At 42.1% G+C, this 22,327-nt stretch overlaps 1 protein-coding gene across 2 annotated transcripts in view; it reads right to left on the bottom strand.

Annotated features, from left to right (window-relative positions):
- Window positions 1-22,327, bottom strand: part of ASAP1 (ArfGAP with SH3 domain, ankyrin repeat and PH domain 1) — a 157,562-nt gene that overhangs the window by 109,613 nt on the left and 25,622 nt on the right. Inside the window, exons 1-2 of one of the 2 annotated variants that reach the window (XM_082325850.1) lie at window positions 18,018-18,137; window positions 17,369-17,498 (exon numbers count right to left, since the gene is read on the bottom strand). In XM_082325850.1, coding sequence (XP_082181976.1) covers window positions 17,369-17,494 — 126 coding nt within the window. In that variant the 5' untranslated portion in view covers window positions 17,495-17,498; window positions 18,018-18,137. Of the gene's footprint in view, window positions 1-17,368; window positions 17,499-18,017; window positions 18,138-22,327 lie in introns of those variants that run through there. The other variant, XM_082325849.1, reaches the window with a different exon arrangement.

The raw sequence follows: 22,327 nt of genomic DNA, 5'->3' as shown, positions 1-22,327 counted from the left end.
CCAACGTTCTGGAGCAATGACCTGAAGCATCATGCTATTAAGTACTAAACTATATCTGGTCCCCAGCAATTCTTGGAACATTTTCGTAATCTTTCATCGTCTACCTTTTGCTTTATACTTCATCATATGGCTCATGCAATTTTTTGGAAAGCAATGTCCAAGACAGCACAACCCATTACACCAATATATCACATGCACTTCAGGAGCAAATCGGTTTGTCTGCCTTTGACCTGTCATTCTCATGTCTGCAGTTCTGTTTTTCTAGACAAACTATCTTTTCAACCAACATATTCTTCAATTCCTTTTTGTCAACTCTATTATTAAAAGAAAAAGAAAGAAAAAAAAAAAATTTTCAAAGGCTGCAAACTTGATGGGGCAGAACAGTAGATCCAAACCAGGCTGTAAAGGCCATCTACAACATACATTTGACCACATTTACTTTTAGCAACAAACTACTAAGTAGGGCTTCTTCAAACTTAACTGAAAGCTTCCTAGGAAGGCTCAAACTGGGTCTGAACATTAATCCACAAAATCAAAGCCCAACACAAATAAAACCATTGATTACTGGAAGCCTGTTTGAGCCTACAATGTAGTCCAATAAACCAAAGCCCTTTACCACCCTAAACTGATCAACTGTCTAAGTTTCAGGAGAGAAGTGACATGCTTGGGGCAACACTTATTCTTTACGCATCAGCTTGATTCAAATGAAATGCCTATATTGCTGAAGAAAGAGTACCGTTTCTCTACATGCTACATTTGCCTTGCTTAGCGGGCCAGAAACCATAGCACAGAAACAGAAAAGAAGCAGCTCCACTCACACAGCAGTTTTCTTCTGAGGTGTGTGTATATTTTTTTGTGCTGATGTGTGTGTACCCTCACACAAAGGGTAAAACAGTGAGGTTAATACCGAACACAGAAGCCCGACTGCAGGCTCATTCACATCTTAATCATTACCCTATGTAAGACACACACACCTATACTGCGTCATTAAATGACCACGTGTCTCTATAGCCTTTTATTATAACTTACCCCAGCCCATCTTGTATAAAGGCTGGGTGGTGCTCAATCAATGAACTGCTTTTTAAAGCATTTTCAGTCCACTATGATCTTACACTTCTAGGCTTGCATTCTTTTTCCTTCCTGTTAAAACTACATGCTACTCAAACCCTGCTCTGAAAACAGAAATATTAAATTTCCTCTTGCAGTTTTATGAGACTCTACTATAATCTCAGAGCTTTACAATATGAATGAATTTGCCTGGACCCCTCTCAAAAATAGTAAGACGACAGATTAGGGTTAAAATCTTCCATTAATGTTAAGTGCCCAATACACAAGCATTTTATAAAACTTTATATGTTCAATGAATACGTTCAATTGCCTTCAGGTGGAGACCTCAATATTCTCTTCCTTCAACTAGACTACTCGACTTCAAGGCAGACTCTCAGAAGTTATGAAATCCCAACTACTACTCACCTGGAAAATATGTTGTTTACATGACTTTTCAAATATCCTGGGCAAATTTATTAACTGGACAGGGACAAAAGCCACTTCTCTAGCATTCAATTAAGAGATCTTCATTTCTTTTTCCCCGCAATTGCTCCCTTCACATACAGATTTTGAGGCCAGACAGGAAATAACACTAAAAAGTCTTACAGCTTGTATAAGCAACAGTTAAAAATTCACACTATCAAAACCTAGTGTTTTATACATTTAGTTCATCTAGAGTTGTTTTAAGAGAGTGATCTAATCTTTATTTAAAAATTCTCAATCATGGTCAAGCTGTAACTTCCTTTGTAAATTCTTCCACCAGAAGCACCAGAAATTCTCCACGGCATGGAGCTACTCAGCAGGTTTGTAGCACAGCGCCTGTCCATGCTGGCTGGGACGTCCTTCAAGCACTATGCTTCATTCTCTGATGCTCAGGAATCACAAACAGATACCATGTTTCTTGCACCTAATATGTTCTCTACAGGTGCATCTACTTACTTTTAAAACCTGGAACAAAGCTCCAGCTCTACTTCACACTGCGACAAAGTTCGGTTTTTCTTCCTCTACCACAGATTCTAGGGTTGTTTCGGAATTAGAGTTTCATATAGCAACTTTGTGAAAGATATTCCAAAATGCCCTCTTGAGTAAGTCATAAATCATAGCATTCTGTTTTAACTTTTGGCAAACGGACAAAGGCCCAGCCTGCGTGGTTACAATGGGCAAAATCGTTCTATCAGAGAAGAGGCGTCCATCCAAGTATCTTTGTACACATTGTACATGTGCTTTCAGTGCACTACAACTACCAGCAGAAAATCAACCCTCCATCCAGTAGTTCACCCTTACAGTTTGACTCATGAATCAATGATTTCATACTAATCCCCAAGTCAGTCATTGTTTCCTGGGTTTATAGTATGAACTATGCTCTACACCTAGCTAGATTGCCTGTATTTACACTCCTCATTTCCCTTTGCTTTTCTCAAGGCAAACACGCACACCCCCAGAGCATTTCAAAGGAATAGTTGTATTGCTATAAAAATAATCACACTACACAATGCTCACTGCAAAACAAACAAGATAGTTTGAACAAATACTTCTACATGTCAATTTTATTGTATAATTATCTTAGGGTAGCAGTACACACATCTGGACTCAATGAAGTAGCACCATTACTTGTAGGAACAAGTTACATGACATGAAGCAATTGAGAGAACAGAAAAAAATAAAGACGGGACAGCTCTCTATTGTTACCATCAGAAGACAGCAATAGAGAGCAAAAAATAAATCAAATAAAATTGAAAAGGAATACACATGAAGGCAGATAGTTGCTTTATTTGCAACCAGGTTTGGCCTTCCACACAAACATTAAAGCTATGGAAAAACATCCAAGAATTTTGTAAGATTCAAAAGAGACATTAGTTGCTTCCCTATGTAGAATATGCACAATATTCACTCATTCAATTTAAAGAAAGCTGCTTTGCTGCAACTTGTCGCCCAATTAAATGAGATGAGAAAAAGAGGAACCTATACTAAACTACAAATGAGTTCAGCAAATAGACTAGGCTTTGCTGAAGAAAAGCAACGCTGTTACAGACATTTTAACCAGAAAGTATGGTACCCATGGACAAAAATATTTTTGAAGAACCTATCTTAGACATAGTGGAACAAAGCAAGTAAGGAAGCATTCAAAGCACTTCAGATGAAATGGGGAGACAAGGAAGGGCAGGCAGTGAATGTGAGGGTTTAAGTCAGTAGCATCTATGACAAAGAGCTTCGTTAACCTGCAAAGTGTCAGCAAAGAAAAAAATTGCATTTCCTCTTGAGTTCTCTACCAGTTTAAATAAGGTCTCCTTCCAAGCACTTCCTGTGAAAGCAACAACAGCTTGGCAACGAAACTGCCACCAGAGGACTACAAACATTTTTAAAAGGGAGGTTTTAGAGAGAACTAGTATCCCCTTCCCTATAACTGTACTAGTGAGCAGACAACATTTCGGGCGCTCAAGCTTCTGCAGGTGACCCCACTCCAAAAGATGTTACTTCTCTTGTACACTTAAATCACATCAGCTATATAACACTACCATTTTTTCCAAATCTGTGTACAGACAGCCCTGGCATCATAACACTGAAAACTAACTTAAGCAGGTCTTCACATCAAAGAGCCTCTGCAGGCTTCTTTCAGCCCTCCCAGAAGAGGCTACAAGGGCGGGGGGAACCAAAACAACCCACTCCCACCACCCCTCAAAAAAATTACACCAGTGCAGGTGCTGCAGACATGACAATATACTAAAAACTATAGTATATCTCTCCCTACCTTGCAAAAAAGCAATATTATTTTGTCCAAGTAATTTTTCCCAAATCAAATCATAAGAAGCTTAATTTTGGCAAGGCCTCGTACGAAGAGCAATTTGCAAAGGAAATAAAAGCATCATTTATAAGGTTAGGAAAGTGTAGTGTGCAATACCAGTTTTACAGTAAAAACAACTTTGTCAAAACATTCAAGGCAACTTCATTCAACTTTAAAGAGAAAGTTAGTTATTGTTTGTTATACTGAGTTCCATCTTACTAACTAATACAGATAGTATAAACACTCTTCTAGGATAAGAGGCTAGATTAGACAACATAGTCAGGATATCCCACTTGCATCGTCACAGCATCATCACTCTTAGTTTTACAATTTTCCCCATAATTCTGACATTTAGTGAGGGAAGAAAAATACAAAACCAGAACACAACCAACAAGAATGTCAGTAAATCTTGCATTTAAGCTAGCCCCTTAAAAATGCTCAGTTAAAAGTCACCCATTCCTGCTGATTTCAAAAACACTTACCATCACCATCGTACACGACATTATTAAGAACACAGGAATAGACCACCATGGTCCTGCATGCTTGCAACATGGCACAGGCTGGCACAGAGTTTGCACATTCTGTTATACTTTACAGACCATTTTCCTTGAGTTCTCAGACAACATCCTCAGCACAGAAGGGATTGCTCAACATGTCAGAGGACTTTAATTTCCCAAACCCATCCCAACATCATTCAACTTTATTAAAATTCAACAGTTTCATAAACTGACAATTAATGAATAGTTTTTGAAGGTCATAAACAGGCATTCTCTCATCACTGAACAAAAGTGTTCAAGTTTGTTTTAACATCACTTACATTTTTCTAACAGTTGTCTTCACCTCCTTGATACACATTGCACAAAACAACAGCTCAACTACTTTCATTGTATTGTACTTCCAAGACAATGACATTGACATGTAGAAGTATTTATTATAACAGTCTTGCTTGTTTTGCAGTGAGCATCGCATTCACGTACTTTTGCTGTCATGTACTGTCCCGTTATCTACCTTGACTTCTGTAAGGCCTTTGACACGGTCCCACACAACATCCTTGTCACTACATTGGAGAGATATGGGTTTGATGGACGGACTATTCGATGGATAAGGAACTGGCTGGATAATCGCATCCAAAGAGTTTGAATCAATTGTCCAGTGTCCAAATGGAGATCAGTAATAAGTGGTGTCCCTCTGGGGCCCATACTGGGACCAGTACTGTTCAATATCTTTATTAATGACATAGATAGTGGGATTCAGTGCACCCTCAGCAAGTATGCAGATGACATCAAGCTGAGTGGTGCAGTTGATTTGCTTAAGGGAAGGGATGCCATCCAGAGGCACCTTGACAGGCCTGAGGAGTGGGACCGTGTGAACCTCATGAAGTTCAACAAGGCCAAGTGCAAGGTCCTGCACCTGGGTCAAGGCAATCCCCAGTATCAAGAGACTGGGGATGAATGGATTGAAAGTAGCCCCGCAGAGAAGGACTTGAGGATACTGGTGGACAAAAAATTGTACATGAGCCAGCAATGTGTGCTGGCAGCCCAAAAAGCCAATTGTATCCTGGGCTGCATAAAAAGAAGCCTGGAAGTGATTCTCCACCTCTACTCCCCTCTCTTGAGACCCCACCTGGAGTACTGCGTCCAGGTCTGAGGTCCCCAGTACAAGACACATGTGGACCTGTTTGAGAGGGTCCAGAGGAGGGCCACAAAAATGATCAGACAGATGGAACACCTCTGCTATGAGGAAAGGCTTGAGAGAATTAGGGTTGTTCAGCCTGGAGAAGAGAAGGCTCTGGGGAGACCTTATTGCAGCCTTTGAATACTTAAATGGAGCTTATAAGAAAGATAGAGAGAGATTTTTTACCAGGGCCTGTAGTGACAGGACAAGAGGCAACGTTTTTAAACTGCAAGAGGGTAGGTTTAGATTGGATGTAAGGAAGAAGTATTTCTGCGATGAGGGTGGTGAGGCACTAGAACAAGTTGCCCAGAGAAGTTGTGGATGTCCCATCACTGGAGGTGTTCAAAATCAGGTTGGATGGAGCTTTGAGAAACCTGATCTAGTGAAAGATGTCCCTGCTCATAGCAGCGGGGTTGGACTAGATAATCTTTAAAGGTCCCTTCCAATCCAAACCATTCTATGATTACCAGCAAGCAGCGCTACTAAATGCTATGTAGTGCTACATGCCACCTTCGTGACTGAGAACTACCAAAAACAGCTCTATAAAAAAGCCATGCAATCCAAATTTCAGTATAGCAAAAGTATCACTTTTCCACAAGATGTGTAATAACCTAAATGTTGCTTGGGCAAAAATAGTCTTCATTAACTAAAACCTGAAGTATGTCAGAAATTCAAGTTTCTACACCCAGCAGTAACACAACAGTCATTCTAAGATGACCTGAATACAACAAACCAAATTCCATCACTAGCATCAAAAGCATACACACTGAGATTTAAATACTGAAACAGTTTCTCAGCAATATGCTCAACATGAAAATCTTTGATTTCTAAAATAGATGTAAATAATTAAAATAAAATACGGAACTTTGGCATGTATTTATCAGGAGCAGAGCATAACAACAATGTTAAGTGAGGTTCATGTAATCATTAGTGGTTTTCTGTCTTGTTTTAAAGAAACAAGCTGACCCTCAACTTGTTCGAGACTTGCTGCTCCAGCTGGATGCACTTAAATCTACGGGGCCCAATGGGATTCATCCCAGGGTACTGAAAGAGCTGGCCAGTCTCACCGTGGGACCTCTCTCCATTATTTTTCAATGGTCTTGGGAGTCTGGAGAAGTCTCAGTTGACTGGAAGCTGGCAAATGTTGTCCCAATTTTCAAGAAGGGTAAGAAGGAAGACCCTGGTAGTTACAGGCCTGTCAGTCTCACTTCAGTGACTGGTAAAATCATGGAGAATATTGTTCCAGGAGTTACTGAAAACCACTTTAGAGACAATGCAGTCATTGGTCATAGCCAGCACAGGTTCACAAGGGGAACGTCCTGCTTAACCAACTTGATTTCCTGCTGTGACAAAGTCACTCATCCAGTTGACCAAGGGAAGCCAGTGGATGTAGTGGTTTTGGATTTTAGCAAAGCTTTTGATACTCTCTCTCACAGTATCCTTCTGGACAAAATGTCCAGCACACAGCTACACAAGTCCATAATACGTTGGGTGAGCAACTGGCTGACGGGTCAGGCTCAAAGAGTTACAGTAAATGGGGTTACCTCAGGCTGGTGGCCAGTCACCAGTGGGGTTCCCCAGGGCTCAGTTTTAGGGCCAGTGCTCTTCAATGTTTTTATAAATGATCCGGACACAGGAACTGAATGTACATTAAGTAAGTTTTCTGATGATACTAAACTAGGAGGAGCTGTGGACTCCCTCAAGGGTAGAGAGGCCTTACAGAGAGATCCAGATAGACTAGAGAGCTGGGCAATCACCAACCATATGAAATTTAACAAGAGCAAGTGCTGGATTCTCCACCTGGGATGGGGTAATCCTGCTTATATGTACAAACTGGGGGACAAGAGGCTGGAGAGCAGCCCCGTGGAAAGAGATCTGGGGGTTTGGATTGATGGCAAGTTGAATATGAGTCAACAGTGTGCCCTGGCAGCCAAAAGGGCAAACGGTGTCCTGGGGTGCATCAAGCACAGCATAGCTAGCCACTTGAGGGAGCTGACTGTCCCACTCTGTACTGCACTGGTGCGGCCCCACCTCGAGCACTGTGTGCAGTTTTGGGTGACCCAATATAAGAAGGACATCAAACTATTAGAGTGTGTCCAGAGGAGGGCGACCAAGATGGCGAAAGGCCTTGAGGGCAAGACTTAGGAGGAGCAGCTGAGGTCACTTGGCTTGTTCAGCTTGGAAAAGAGAAGGCTGAGGGGTGCCCTCATCACAGTCTCCAACCTCCTCAAGGGGGGCAGTGGAGGGGGAGTTGCTGATCTCCTCTCTCTGGTGACCAGCGATAGGACATGAGGGAATGGAATGAAGCTGTGTCTGGGGCAGTTCTGACTGGACATTAGGAGAAGGTTCTTCACTGAGAGGATGGTCGGTCATTGGAAGATGCTCCCCAGGAAAGTGGTCATAGCATTAAGCCTCTCAAGAGTTCAAGGGGCATCTGGATGATGCTCTTAATCATATGGTTTAGTTTTAGGTAGTCCTGCGAGAGGCAGGGAGTTGGACCCGATGATCCTTATGGGTCCCTTCCAACTTGAGATATTCTATGATCCTGTGAAATGAAGTCTTAAGAATCTAACCAAAATAGGATATCTAAATCCTAGTGGTTTTATAACAAGCCACAACGCTCCTGGCAAACAAAACCTGCTATATTTCATTCCTTCTCACCCCCTCATCCCTAAGAAGTGCTATGGAAAAGACTAAGTTTTGTATCAAGAACACTTCTTCAAGTATGTTTCCCTTGTCAATCCCAAATTCTTGCTCTGTGAATCCAAAAAAATCAAGAGATAATTTACCTGAAAAGTAAACTATAATACAAGAGGGAAGGAAATTAGTGTACTAAATTCAAGGTGGGAGCTCTAGAATTCAAAATTCAGATCATCTGCCTCATCATAGAAGTAAAGTTAATCCAGCAGAGACAGATTTAAACTGTCTTTCATTGAAGGAAAAACATCGTCAACTTTGCTTACATCAGTTTTATTAGGTTTAAACATGCTGTTTTTCCAAGAATAAGCTCAGTGTAAACTTTCACCCGAAAACACACACACACAAAAAAAACCATTAATGAAATTAAATAACCACTTTACTCTGCCTACATATCTTCTTAAGGCTTAAATTATGCAGTTCAAACAATTTTAAGAAAGACTACTTTTACCATCAAGCGGAGTTTTGAACGTCTCTGTGGACAGAGGTTCCACAGTCCCTCTGGGCATCTGTTCAGCAGACTCATGGTTCAAACCAAACAAAACACCCCCCCAAAACAGTAATAACCAAAAAACCCCAAACACCACCACCCCCCCCCAAAAAACCCCTGAAATCTAATCAGAATTTCTGCCTTCTCAATTTCCTCCCATTACATACTTGAAGAAAGCACTATGACCTTCCCTTAACCTCTCTTCTAAAGCTGAAGAAATCCAGCTTCCCCTCCTTAAGTGATGTGCTCTAGGCCCCTAATCATCTTGGTGATCCTCTCCTGGACTTGTGGCAGTACATCATTTTTCTTATGCATTGGTGAACCCCAAACACAGTACTTCAGATGTGGCCTCACAACTGCCGAATAGATGGGAAGGACCACTGCTCTCTGGCTGCACTCTTGCTAACACAGCCCAGTACGTGGCTGGCCTTTGTCACTGCCAACCTACATTCAATGTGTCATCCACCTCAGTCCAAGGTCCTTTCCTGGAAAACTGTCTTCTAGCCAGCCTGTACTGCTGCATGGGACTACTACACCCTTGGCACAGGATTTCACATTTCTCTTCACTGAACCTCACAAGGCTCCAGTGTCAGACCATTTCTCCAGGTCCCACTGAATAGTTACTCTGCCTGCTAGCATATCAAGCAACTTGGTATCATCCAAATATACTTATTGAGATCACAGTCCAGCCCATCACCCAGACAATTAAAAGACACTAAATAGTACTGGCCCCAAAATTGATTCTGGAGGTATGCCACTTTCAATCTGCTACCAGCTGGACTTTGCTTCACTGATCACCACCCTCTGGGCTTGGCAACCCAGTCAATGTCCCTCCCATCCACCTTACAGGTCACTTATCTGGTCCGTCTCTCACCAACCTGGATAGAAGGTTACAAGAGGAGATCATGCGAAAAGCCTTGCCATCCTACAGACTTCTATTTTCAAGAAAGTTATCTCCAACATCATACTAGATTTTTAGTTCTTAAGCAAGGAAAAACCAACAAAAGAAGAGACTCTATTGGTACCGTAAATGTCTATTTCTGCACCAGAAAGACTTCTGTATTTCTGCTGAGAACAAACATAACAAGAGGGATAAAACAAGTAAGGTCAAGATAGAGGTGGCTATAAAAAAAAGAAAGAAAAGGCATACATCCTCTGGCTTAACCATAGCAACAACAGAACTTCAGGCCTGTCCTTTCACCAGTGAGTGAAAGAGACAAGGAAGCAGTGTGTGCGCCCATGTCCACATCTATGTGTATAAAGGGGGAAATGGGATCCCAACAGTGTTTGGTTGCTTTCTCACAGGAGCGTTAAAGGAAGAGTTTCCCATAATCACCACAATCAAACCCACTGTCCTCAAAAATCTTACTTGTCACAATGCTTATACAAAACCTCAGCATTAGCTCACTGGCATTTAAAACCCAATCTATATAACACAGATCAATACTGTCTCTTTAGAAATGTAAAAAAAATTGTTTGCTGCACTTTCCAGCAGGGAGTGTACTTCCAGCTGTACTCCTTCAGGAAAGGAAACTCATGCTATTATCTCAGGAGTCTTCCTTCACACTCACCAATAAACTTTAGGCCTCTTGGCCAGTATCAATCAAACCTGACAGAACAGTCTCTAAAGAAGTACCATGGCACATGCTATTAACTGGATTCTGAAAAGTTTTCCATGAAATGTAAAAATATACTATTGGTTTAGGGCACTTTTTTCAGAAAATGCTTATATTGCCTACCTCTGCACCTGAAACAATACTAATAATTAGCATTCTTGGCTTGATTCTGCCTACTGATTTTATTGCAAGGTACTATTCATTCAGTGTAAGATGTTATGATCTTTCTTACAGTTCTCCTCTGTAAATTTGTTTCACATCTGTTTTTAAAAATTATTATTGTTTGAAAACTGAGTTTTACTCACTGGAGTGAGAAAAATACTGGAAATTAACTCGACCAATCTAATTCTGTTCCGAATCATTCATCTGCAGTCTTTCAGTGATGCCATGTTGGAATACAAACATGGTTTTGCGCGTTGTTTCCCCTCCTTTCTTTATTCTTCAAACAACTTTTTCCCTTTTATTGCTTTTTAACTACAGAAGATATCTCCACAGGACTCCAATCTAAACACTAAAACCAACTTTAAGTCATGTCACTTTAAGCGCCTCTCTCTTCTCCATCAGGGCCCAAGTTCCCATGACTACATGGTACACACTCCGTCAGGATTTATCTGAATGGCATACTGAACAGAGTGCACCAAAGAGCACTTTCACAGTTTCCCAACTGATGAGCAAACATGAAAGCCTGTTGAGAGTTCAAAACAAGAAGCAGTACTTCTCTAAAAAACACATGAGCTATGAAAAAGCAATAAGGACTTTCAAAAATGTGTCTAAAATGAATACAAATTCTCAAAAGGCAAAGCTAATTAATCTACCATGACTGAAACTTTGAGCTACCAGTGAATATTTTTTTGTTTCTCCTCGCATCAGTCACATTTAGGCAGAGGGAGATTGCCTGCTTATTACAACCAAATGTTTCGACTACTATCAAATGAAGAGTAAAACCGATTACATACTAAATGAATAAGTACGGTAGCATATAAATGTAAAAGCATCCTCAACTGCATTTTTGTGAAACATGCTATCGTAAATACAGAATATTGCTGTCAACTCTCCTTCTTCATCACATTTTCAGCATCATAATGAGGAGTCACCCATGAGTGACCCACTGTGGCCCCTGTGTTTTAGAATGCTCATGTACCCATTTTTGTGTCTGGTGCAATTTGCCATTCAGTGTAAAAACAGTAATAATTATCCTGAGTTTTATTTACTAGACAAAGAAACTTTTCTTGTCTGGTTCTTTTAGGATGGTCTGCTACCAAAAGCACATTTCTTCGAAAACTGAAGATTGCTTGTGGTCTGTTACATAAGAACCAGCTCTTAAGTACAAAGCTCTCTATGATGCAAGACTCTGTCTGACTGTCATAAGTAATAGGTTACAAGGTTAGGAAAAGCTAGTTTTAAGTTTAGTGCTGCTAGAGTCTTCTGGATTTCCTACCCCCCCCCCCCCCCAAAGAAAAATCTATTTTAGTTAAAAAAGTAAAAAGGATAAAGAATAGGATGCTACGGTTTACCAGCTGTAATTATATAGAGGCAATGCTTCAATGGAAATTAAGTGATAGAAACAATAGAAAAATTTACTTCTCTTCAGACATACACATAAAATAGATCTTACCAGTTTTCACAGTTCAGGCTAACGAACAAAGTCTGTACGTAATGCCAACTAAAACAAAAAGTTGATTTAGAATGGAAGTGCTCCTGTTGTCTTGCATGGTTTCACCTGCCTCCCTTGATAGAATACTTTGTCACTGGAAAAGGATCTTGTGGTAGAAGAGCGTATGAAATCTCTGTAGATGAACCGACTGTATAGCAGTTTCAGTGCTATATTAGTTTCTACAAAATCGTAAGGAGGAAAAACCCTGTCCCCTTACCCTTGTCCCAAAAGTCTTTCCCCCAGCAGAATAAGAAAAACTCAAAGAAACTAAAGTATGAAGGGAAAGTTACAAACAGGAAACTGTGCAAATTATTCATACACAACATACTTTCAAAGAAAATTTTAAAAAGGCAAAACAAAAATACCCCCATACTTTCCCATCTCTAATCTTAGACAAGTGTCCGTGACACGATGAAGAACACTGAGAAACCTTCTCCCTTCAAGTTATGTTAGATTATACCAGACTTGCACTGAGAACAACAAAATTTATGTTAGGCTGAGCAAGAGCCAAACAGTCATTCTTTTCACTGATGTAACATGCACGCATCTGTTACAGGACCAGTCTAGACCAACAGACCTCTAAGCTGGAGCAGATCAGCACAGTGAGAAACAAAATGAGCAACAGTCATTGCAGGAATGGTGATTTAGGGGCTTTTTAATTAAAAAAGAAAGAAAAAAACCATGCAAATATATCTGCAGCCATATTTCATTACACTCATCAGTTAAACAGTTGTCATATGCATCCTTTTTTAATAAGATCTAATTGTCAGAAAGCACATTTTGAGTTTTCAACTTCTTATTGAAAAGCAAAAGAGAGCAAGAAATAAAATTAATCATTAAAGATGCTCAAGTATTACAAAAGTATAACAACAAAACAGGCATCAGAAACAACTGCAGCTATTCTTTATTGTATCATCAGCTTCTAACGGTCCCTTCTTATCTACCAGCCTGCCTAAAGGGAATTTAAACATTTAAGCTTAACCTCTGTATCTCTAGACAGTCCTGAAAAACATCTGCTGCTTTAGGAGAAAGACTCAGAACTGCCTGGTCATGATAACCGAGTTATCCCTTGAGTGCAAAGATGTCCTTTCAGCTGGAGCTGGAACACAGCGGAATGGTAATCAAGAGAGTCTTGTGGTGATCCCACATGTGCACTACTTATTCTCAGAACAGATGTCATCATTCCCTAAAAATTCCAACTAGATCCACAGTAATATCAACTCAAGGATTAAAATCAACTCTTCAAAATCTATTTGAGTAACAGAAATCATGGAGCTACTGTGGATATAAAAGCATGTCTGGTAAGAACAACGCAGAGGCTATATTTTAAGACACTGTACTAGTAATCTGTCTATACTATCTTAGGATTTCAACTTTTTTTTTTTTTTTAAGTAATTAACCACATATCTACATATGCAATAATCCACCTCTTCATATGAATATTATAAAACACTTCTCCCAGTCTCATGCAGAAATATGAAGTTAAAAATGTCTTCTTTGCATGAATGTAACGTTACGCTGAAGAAATCAACACAGAAAGGAGTACAGACTGCAAATTCTCTTAAAGTAGATCTAGACAACAATATAATGGTTTTGTTCCCTCCCCTTAGAGTTTGGGGAAAAAAAAAATTATTTAGTAATAGAATGAACCTTAAAATTTGTGTTTACTGATGACCATTAGATAACACTCACACTTTAAAAAAAACTATTATTAAAAAAAATAAATCTTGCAGTTCTTTAGTAACTACTGTATAAGATGCCTAACCTTGGCTAGAAAGATGACAGGGTCCTTTTTTTGGTCTGGTGTGACTGGATGACAAAAAACCCTGTAAGTTTTGTCTCTTAAGAGGAAAAAAAAGCTTGCAAATTTTCAAAAGTTTCAGTGGTTTAAACAACATCACATGAAACCTTTCCAGTCAATAAACTGCTACATAGCAGCATGTACTGACTACTTTCTCCTTTGATAATATTACAAGAGATTTAAATAAAGTTTGGGGGGAAGGTTTGAGGGGGCATCTTTGGGTTTTTTTAACAAGTCACCCACAAACACACAGAAGTCTTTCACAGAATCTCTTCTAGGGTTCTGATTGTTTGAGGTATGCCTTAGTATTTTGTTGGGCTTTCCACTAAAAACTTACCAAACACAAAGTCATCAGAATCAGTAAAAATGCCTGCTCTTATTTTTCATCTGAAACTTGTCCCAAAATTGCATCTAACTGGATCCAAAGTCTCCTCTGAAAAGGATTTTAGTTATAATAGGAAGAGAGTCAAAACTAGGAGAGAATATATCTATCAATCCACCCAGTTGAACTAACTGCACTTCTTCTGGAAGACAACCAAGTGGAAAAAATAGCAACTGAGTCCATCATCTATTTTATTATTTCAGAAAACTTGTTAATTGTGATTAAGGAACAGTAAATTCACAATTCTGTAATGCCTTCATGGAACTAGAGACACAGACACATACACACACAAAACAGTGTATTTCTTTTTTGTCACGTTCTTTATGAAAAGGTGGTTTTGATCTAACCAGTGATCTGAGCTATGGTAGGAACTATACCAGACTGAGAGGCTATGAAACAGATGTAACTTTTGTTAAATCTCGTTAATTTCCCTTTCATTTCTGTTCAGAAAATAGTTCTAGTTCACAGTCTTGTTTAGAATAAAGAAAATAATTAGTTTATCCACAAACCAGCTTATAGTCATCGAAGTAGGTGCAGGTTGTGTTGAATTAAGTTAGCTATAAAATAATGACCTAAGATACCTCAGGAGGTTGCAGCAAGGTGGGGGGCGGTCTCTTCTCCCAAGTAACAAGCGATAGGACGAGAGGAAACGGCCTCAAGCTGCACCAGGGGAGGTTTAGGTTGAATATTAGGAAAAACTTCTTCACTGAAAGAGCAGTCAGGCATTGGAACAGGCTGCCCAGGGAAGTGGTTGAGTCCCCATCCCTGGAGGTATTTAAAAGACGGGTGGATGTGGTGCTTAGGGACCTGGTTTAGTGGTGGACTTGGCAGTGCTAGGTTAATAGTCAGACTTGATGATCTTAAAGGTCTTTTCCAATCTAAACAATTCTATGATTCTATAAGAGTGCAGAGCTTGACACTGCCTGCAAAAGCCCAGCAAGGGCTCCAGCCCACATCCAACATTAAGTTGAAAATCAAACAGCTGCAATGACGGGATCATCTCCTTTGCCTTAATATAGTGGGCTCAAAATTGGAGTTCAGGAGCTGCTTGAAGAGCTTTTCAGCCATCCACGATGCATGGACAATAGCAGCGGTTACAAGAGCTACATAACAGCCACTTGAACCATTCAATTTCAATCCCCTGCTTCGCACCAATCACAGCCTTAGGTAAGCAGATGTACAGAAACCAACCTAGCTTTAAAGTAGCAGCAGCAGAATTGCGTATGCAAGCCACAATAAAGACACACGGTCAAAGACTCTAACGGAGAGCTTCACCTGCCACATTCTGACCATATGCATTTCTTCATGCAAATTAATAAAAACAAATCTGGGAGAACTGCAGATTTTTTGCAGTACGTAACACTTGAGTATACTTATATCTTGTTTGCCATCAAATAAAGCTTTTTTATATTTACAGATAATTAAAAATAACACAAAATAAGTCCAGAATCAATTTAAACCGCAAACAGTTTAAACAGGGAACATAAAATAGTTATACAAACAAAAGAAATTCAAGAAATAGCAACGCAAGCACTAGAAGTACCCACTATTCTCTATTTCTCTGATTTATTGCTATCAAATCAAACATAAAAGCTTTGAAAATATGCACGATCCACACAAATGGTGCAGAACACTGTGTATTTATCTTCTATATTTTGGGTTTCTTTGGACAGGCATTACCACACTCAGACTGTACTGATGTATCTTCCAAATCATGAAAGCATTATACTGTATTCTTACCCTAGAAGTCACCAGTGATGGCAGAATACGTATTTTTACTTAACTCTATGAATGCTGTCAACTGTACTAATAACTATACCAATGGCTGTACCTATTCCACACAGTTAAGACCAGGGGGCAGCAATACTGTCAAACACAAACCAAAACAGGTTGATTTCTGACAAATCTATGAGCAACCATGGCTTAGTTACAGGAGAAAAAAAGCAGTTACAGTTATGGAAAAGTTACAGAAGTTAATCTAGGTTACATAATAAAAATAAAATATATAATTTTAAATGTAATCTTACAATCACTCTATTACCTAGTCAGTTATTGTAAACAATAGCACTGTTAAAATTTTGAACATAGACAATTTTTCTACTAAGCCAGCATTAACTAATTTTTATCCCATGGAATCAGCTTTTCCATACCCAACACTATCAAGAGAACGCCATGATCAATACTCTTTCCTTGCATACCAAATGCTTTGCTCATGCCAACACATTCAGCAGAGCTAAAAAGAATCTATTAAATCCATCTCCTAGATACATGCTGGCTCCTGAAGAATTGACAAATACTTGATGAACCAAGTGTATAATCCAAAACAAAAACTAACTGCGATCTATGAAGCAATAGCAAAAAACTGTCTTCTCCCAGTGTTATTATGCCAGTACCTTCAACCAAGCGCAGCACAAGAGCAGAGCTACACAGTGTCTTGTCTTAAAGTCATTTGGAAGACATTTCCTCATAACTGCTGACCTAGTCCACAGGAAATCACACTGAAACCTCAAATAGGAAGCAGTGGACAAATATCCCATAGAAACCAGCTCTGTAAGTTTACCTGTTTTCACACTTCTATTTCTTGAGAGCCAAGCAGGATGAACATTTAAATGACGCTCCTAATAAGCATTAAGAAAAACCCCAACACTGAGGCTTCACGGTTGAGATGCTGAGACTGTATAATCACTTCTGCTGCATTAATTTGCTCTTCTCCTTCCACCACCTATTTTGTATCCATATTATTTTCCTCACTCCACATTCATCCCTTCATCCTTACCTCATTTCTTAAATAAAGTCTCCCTTGGCAGCTTTCTGCAGTCAGAGCTCTGCGCTGACTTGACCTAACGAGTGGCTGGGGAAAACCTCTGCTAACGCTCCCAAACAAAACTCAACCTTCATCTTCCCTGTAAAAATCCCAACATTCGCACTTTTTTCTACTGCAACAACCGCCAACATCAAAAACACCATGAAGCACAACAGTATTAGTTAAGTTCAGGCAACCGCTTTATGCACTAATCTTTAAGCCGCCAGGGCAGGAAAGCCTTCTGTAACTAGCCCAACGCAAGAGCAAAGTCCCACAATTAAAACACCAGATTACATGCATACCAATGCCTCTAGCTCCCGTGGATTTGGGCGGGTGGTACTGCCGCGTCCCTGATGCTCTTTCTCAAAAACAAAAAAAAAAGGGGGGGGGGGGGGGGGGCGGTGGTGTGTGTACTGATTTACCTCTTCCAGCAGTGTGACCGTATTTCTGCAGTTCTGCAACCGGGTGGTGAAGCTGGAGGTGGTCGGGGAGTTGTAATCCTCTGTGGTCTCGGCGATGAACTCCGACACGGTGATCTGGTCCGGCATGATCCTACCCCACCGGCAAAGCCCAGAAGGAGCCGAGCACACAGATCCCGGAGAGGGGAACCCAAGTTTTGAGGGGAGAAGGTGGAAGGCGAAAAAAGAAAAGGAGGGAGGGGAAAAAAAAAAAGGCAGAGGGAAGATGTTAACAGCCAGCAGGGACCCGCAGCATCCGAGCAGCGGAGCCGCAGAGAGAGGCTGAGGCTTCGCCCTCCGCAGCCAGCCTCTCCCCCGGCCGCCCCCTCCTCCTCCCGGGCAGGAGGTGAAGGGGGAGAGGCCCCCAGACGGCACCCCCCGCCCCGCGCCGCTCGGCCCCGCCGGCGGGGAGCGCTCCCTCGGCGGACTGCGGCCCCCCGACGGCTGCGGGGACGGGGCCGCCTCTGAAGAGCCCGGCCCCGCCGCTGAGGGGAGGGCGGGAGGGGAGCGGCGCCCGCCGGGCTCAGCCCCTTTCCCCACCCGCTCGCCGACCCCCCTCACGCCCCCCTCGCCTTCGCCGCCGCTCCCGCCCGCCGCCAAGTTGAGCACTAACTTGTGCGGGCTCCGGCTGCGCCCCCCGGCCGGGGGGAAGGAGGGGAAGGAGGGGAAGGGCCGGGGAAGGGCCGGGGGCGGCGGCGGCGGCTGGCCGGGGCTGGCGGGCGCTCCCGCCGCCGCTGACAGGCACCCGGTGACTGACACGCGCTGCCCAGCGCCCGCCCGCAGCCGTTACGTGGGCCGAGGAGGAAGTGCTCTGCGCAGGCGCGGCCGCGCGCCTCCCCTCCCCCTCCCCGGCGGCACCGCCCCCTCCCCCGGCCTCGCGCACCGCCCCCCCGCCCCCACCCCGCGGGGTCCCCGCGCCTCTTTTTTTCTTTCTCTTTTTCTTCTTTAATGCTAAAAAAAGGGCTTTTTGGTGGAAGCACGCACGGTCGGGGGGGTGCTGGGCTCCAGCTCTGTCCCCAGCCGGGGGACCCTGCCTGCCGCCGGGGATCAGCGCCCTGCCCGCCCGGCCCGGGGAGCGCCCCAGCTTCCAATCCCAAGGAAAAATCCTTGGGTAAATCCCAAATCCTTGCGTAAATCCCAAGGGCAAGTCAGCGGGTTGCTTTTTTTCCCTCCTTTAAGTCTGTCACAGCCAGTCGAAGCCCTTTTGCTACAAGCTTTCTGTGATGTAAAGCGTGAAGATACTACATTACAGCCACTGCTCCTAAACTCATCACTTCAAGCGACCCGAGGATATAGACTTTTACCCTCTGTATACTTAGGTAATTTTTAAGAAGTCTTGCTATGTCTCAGCGACACCCTTGAAGGTGCTATTCGTGACATGTATTCCTAATTCTGCTCCTGAGCCCTTTCACGGAGCGATCTATGGCTGGAAATGGCCGTGCCGCGGGGTTCGCCACGGTGCCCTCCTACAGCCGAGCAAACAGCAGCAGCAGCGCAGGCCTGGAGCCTCAGTCGCATCCCTGGTGCCCTCCCTTTGTGGTGGTCACCAGTCGCATCCCTGGTACCCTCCCTTTGTGGTGGTCACCAGTCCTGCACCCTCTTGCCAGTCGTCTTCCCGAATAAGTTAAAATATCCTTTATCCGTTATTGTATCATGTAACTCTGGGAATTGACAGACAGCACTAATGAGATTTTTTTTTTCCTTTTTTTTTTTTTTTTTTTAAGCTTAGATTTTGGGGCCCATATGTGCCTTGCTATAGAAGGCTAGGTCTCAGGAGGCTCAAGTAATTATGGTCATCTGCTGCTTCAGTCTGATTTATTTAGTCATACTATGTGTTTTCCTTCTCTTTGTATTTGGGATTCTCTCCACAGAAGCTGGGAAATTCAGGGCTGGTAAATATTCTCAAACCTGAACAATTGAAAATGAGCAATATTATATGGATGTATCCATTTCAAAAGTTTTAATGTTCTATATACAAGGACCTACTCCTGCATTACAATGCGCTTAGGCTTTTACATGCTTTTGTATGCAATTCTAATAAAATGCCTGTACAACTCAAAAATAGTTGAAAATACCAACAAAAGTCTGCCGTGCCTGAGTAAGCATAAAAAGGAGATACCTGATTTGTGTATACCCATAAAAATTATTTGCATGCAGTTCTGCCAGCAAAAATATGACCAATACTCCTGAGAAATGGTCCTGCCTGAACATGTTTCTTTGATTTCATTGCCTTAGCAGAAGCCCTCCACATGGCCATGTGATTGCTGCTGCTGCTGCTTCACGTGATCCGGCTTCCCGGCACAAAGCTCTGGGCTCATACAGATGATTGTTAAACGTCATGAGACTCTGAAAGGTAGAGTAGGCAAGAGGAGGAGGAGGAAGCCAAGAAAAGAACCGCGTGGGAGTTGCACTGAAAAATGGATTTGGGCGAAAAAAAATGAAGCACTGAAGAAGCAACCTGAGGGGTAAGAAGAAAATCAATTGAGGATCGTGTTCCTAAGAGCAGTGGAGGAGGAAGAGAGATAAAAATGGCTGGTGGCATCAAAAGCAGTATGGAAAGGAGAGTGAAGAACTCTCTGGGGGTTTGGGCCCAGGAAGAGCTGTTAGTAGCATCAAAAAGAGCTGCTTCAGTGTGCCTAGCCTGCATGCAAACTGGATGGGTGAGGGGCTAGGATATGGCCCGAGGGCCAAACAGGACATCTGTGGTCATCCCCTGTAATTTCCTGCAGAACATCAATCATGGGCTGCCACGCAGCTGTTCCCGAGCCAGACCTATGGTCTGCGGGCCAGCTATGGCACTCACGTTAGGGGGAGTCCTGATCCCTCTCTAGCGGATTTCAAGCGAGGATAAATCCATCGCATTGATGGATAAACTGGTTTAACTGATTGAGTACGCCCACTGTTAAAGTTGAATTGTTCCTCTTCAGGCTGAAGTTATTGAGCTTGAGCACTAGTCTTTGGATTGTAAAATAACCTCATCTGCTATCCTAAACAAATCTTACCCCAAAGAGTGTGCACAAAAGCTGAACATATTGCTACAGGCATAATTTCTTTAATGCTTTTTGGAGAAAATTTAAACTGCAGAACTGAAGAGCATGTTCAACAAAGAAAGGGAGGAGGCAGGCCAGGGCAACTGGAGCAGTGACGAGTGACAGAAAGGAAGGCATAGCAGAGAGTAACAGCAGCTGAGCTTCTGTGTCTCCTCATCAGGAAAAAAATGATCTTTTAAAATAAAATATTAAATGTATAAAAAATAGAATTAATACAGGAGAATACTGGGAAATAAAGAGAACAGCACAAGGCCTAAAGACGAAAAAGGAAGATCAATAGCTACCAATCATAATTGTCTATTAGTCTGTTTTTTTGACAGTTCTGGAATTGTTAACTCTGTTAAAGAGAATGTGGTGCTCAGTTTTGCTGCTTTGAAGCAGCATTTCCTCTTCCCCTATACAAATGCTAGTAGAGAGAATAACCTTATGGGGACAACCTCTTTAGGCTGGGATTACGTTCACTTCAACTCTCTGGAAGCAAGATTAGTTAATTAATATGATGTTAATAAAAAATAAATGATACAACTTGCCTGTAAAAATGTGCTTACATTTAAACTAGTCAAATTATATAACTGTTTCAGATAGCTGTTAGTGGATTTCAGATTTAACCATGTTTCCTGTTTTGAATTGCGATCAGTATCTGCGATTCACTTCTAAATTTGTAAGATGCACCTCTCTATAAATTGTCACTAACTGAAATCACTGTTTCACTTCACAAATGTCAAAGAATAATCAGCAGAGTGTGAAAGTTATATTTCACGGCGTCTGCTCTAACGCTATCTTAGTCTGTGCTAGATCCTGGGGGAGGCTGTGCCGCAGCCTTTTTCTCATGTAAGGCTTGCCAGTAGAAGTTATGCTTATCTCACTCCTCCTGGTATTCTGATGCGAAATTCATCTCTGTGTCCATCCTGGGACAAGCTAGCGCGGGTGAGGAGAGTCCAAGCAGCCCTGGAAAGCGCACTCCTTACTGATGGTACATTGCAGTCAAAGAAGTTGTGCTGTCTTCCCATCCCAACCAGTGATTCAGTCTAAAAATCCATTTGATTCCCTGGCCTTTTTTACTGTGAGTGCCAACAGGAGAGTTAATTACAGCAAGTTGATAATATTTCCGCAATATTCGTGATAGTCACCATGCTTAGGGAGAGGCTAAGGAACATAGCAACGACAGCACAAACTACTAACACAGGTGTTTTGCAATAAGCTGAATAGCAACTATGGTATTTTTCATTTTATAGTACTCTCGTCATCTTATATTTAGATTGAGATCGTCAGTTCATTCACAAGATCTGAGCAGTAGTCATCAGGTGATGATTATTGTCATCATTGTGAACTTTCAAACATTACAGATATATGCCAGGGGTGAACAGCTACACTGCACTTACATAGCTCTTTGTGTCGTCACTGCAATTAACTGCTTAAACTACGCAGCGGTGAGGCAGAGAACAGCAAGATTAGCTTTCCACTATAGATAAGGAGAGATACAGGAGGCTGTGGCCCTGCTGACCAAAAGCAGGGCTGTATTTTTGGCTGTCTAGCTTTAGTCATGCAAAGTCATCTCTTCAGGGTATTGACGCCTCAGCTGTGCCGAAGCCCGTGGCGGATCTCCCGCGGGATATGATTACGCTGCCCGCAGCGAGCAGCCCCGGGACCACCCCGAGGCCACGCTTGCCTGCTGCCTAGATATAAGCTCACAAATACAAACTCAGGTGTGGTTGCTTCTTGGTTTTTGGAAACAAGCTTGACCCGGGTCCTTGGCTCTGCACCAAATATGCTGTCAAGCATGCTCAGACAAGCTGCCTCCAGGGCTATTTGCAACCTGTCAGCGTGGCGGTGAAGTGAGTTGTTAGCTGAAGAAGGAAATCACCGTGCACAT

This window comes from Platalea leucorodia, assembly GCF_965183815.1.
Source record: "Platalea leucorodia genome assembly, chromosome: 1".
NCBI classification, from domain to species: domain Eukaryota; kingdom Metazoa; phylum Chordata; class Aves; order Pelecaniformes; family Threskiornithidae; genus Platalea; species Platalea leucorodia.
The sequence above is the reverse complement of the archived record's forward strand: the minus strand, read 5'-3'. Positions and strand labels throughout refer to the sequence as shown.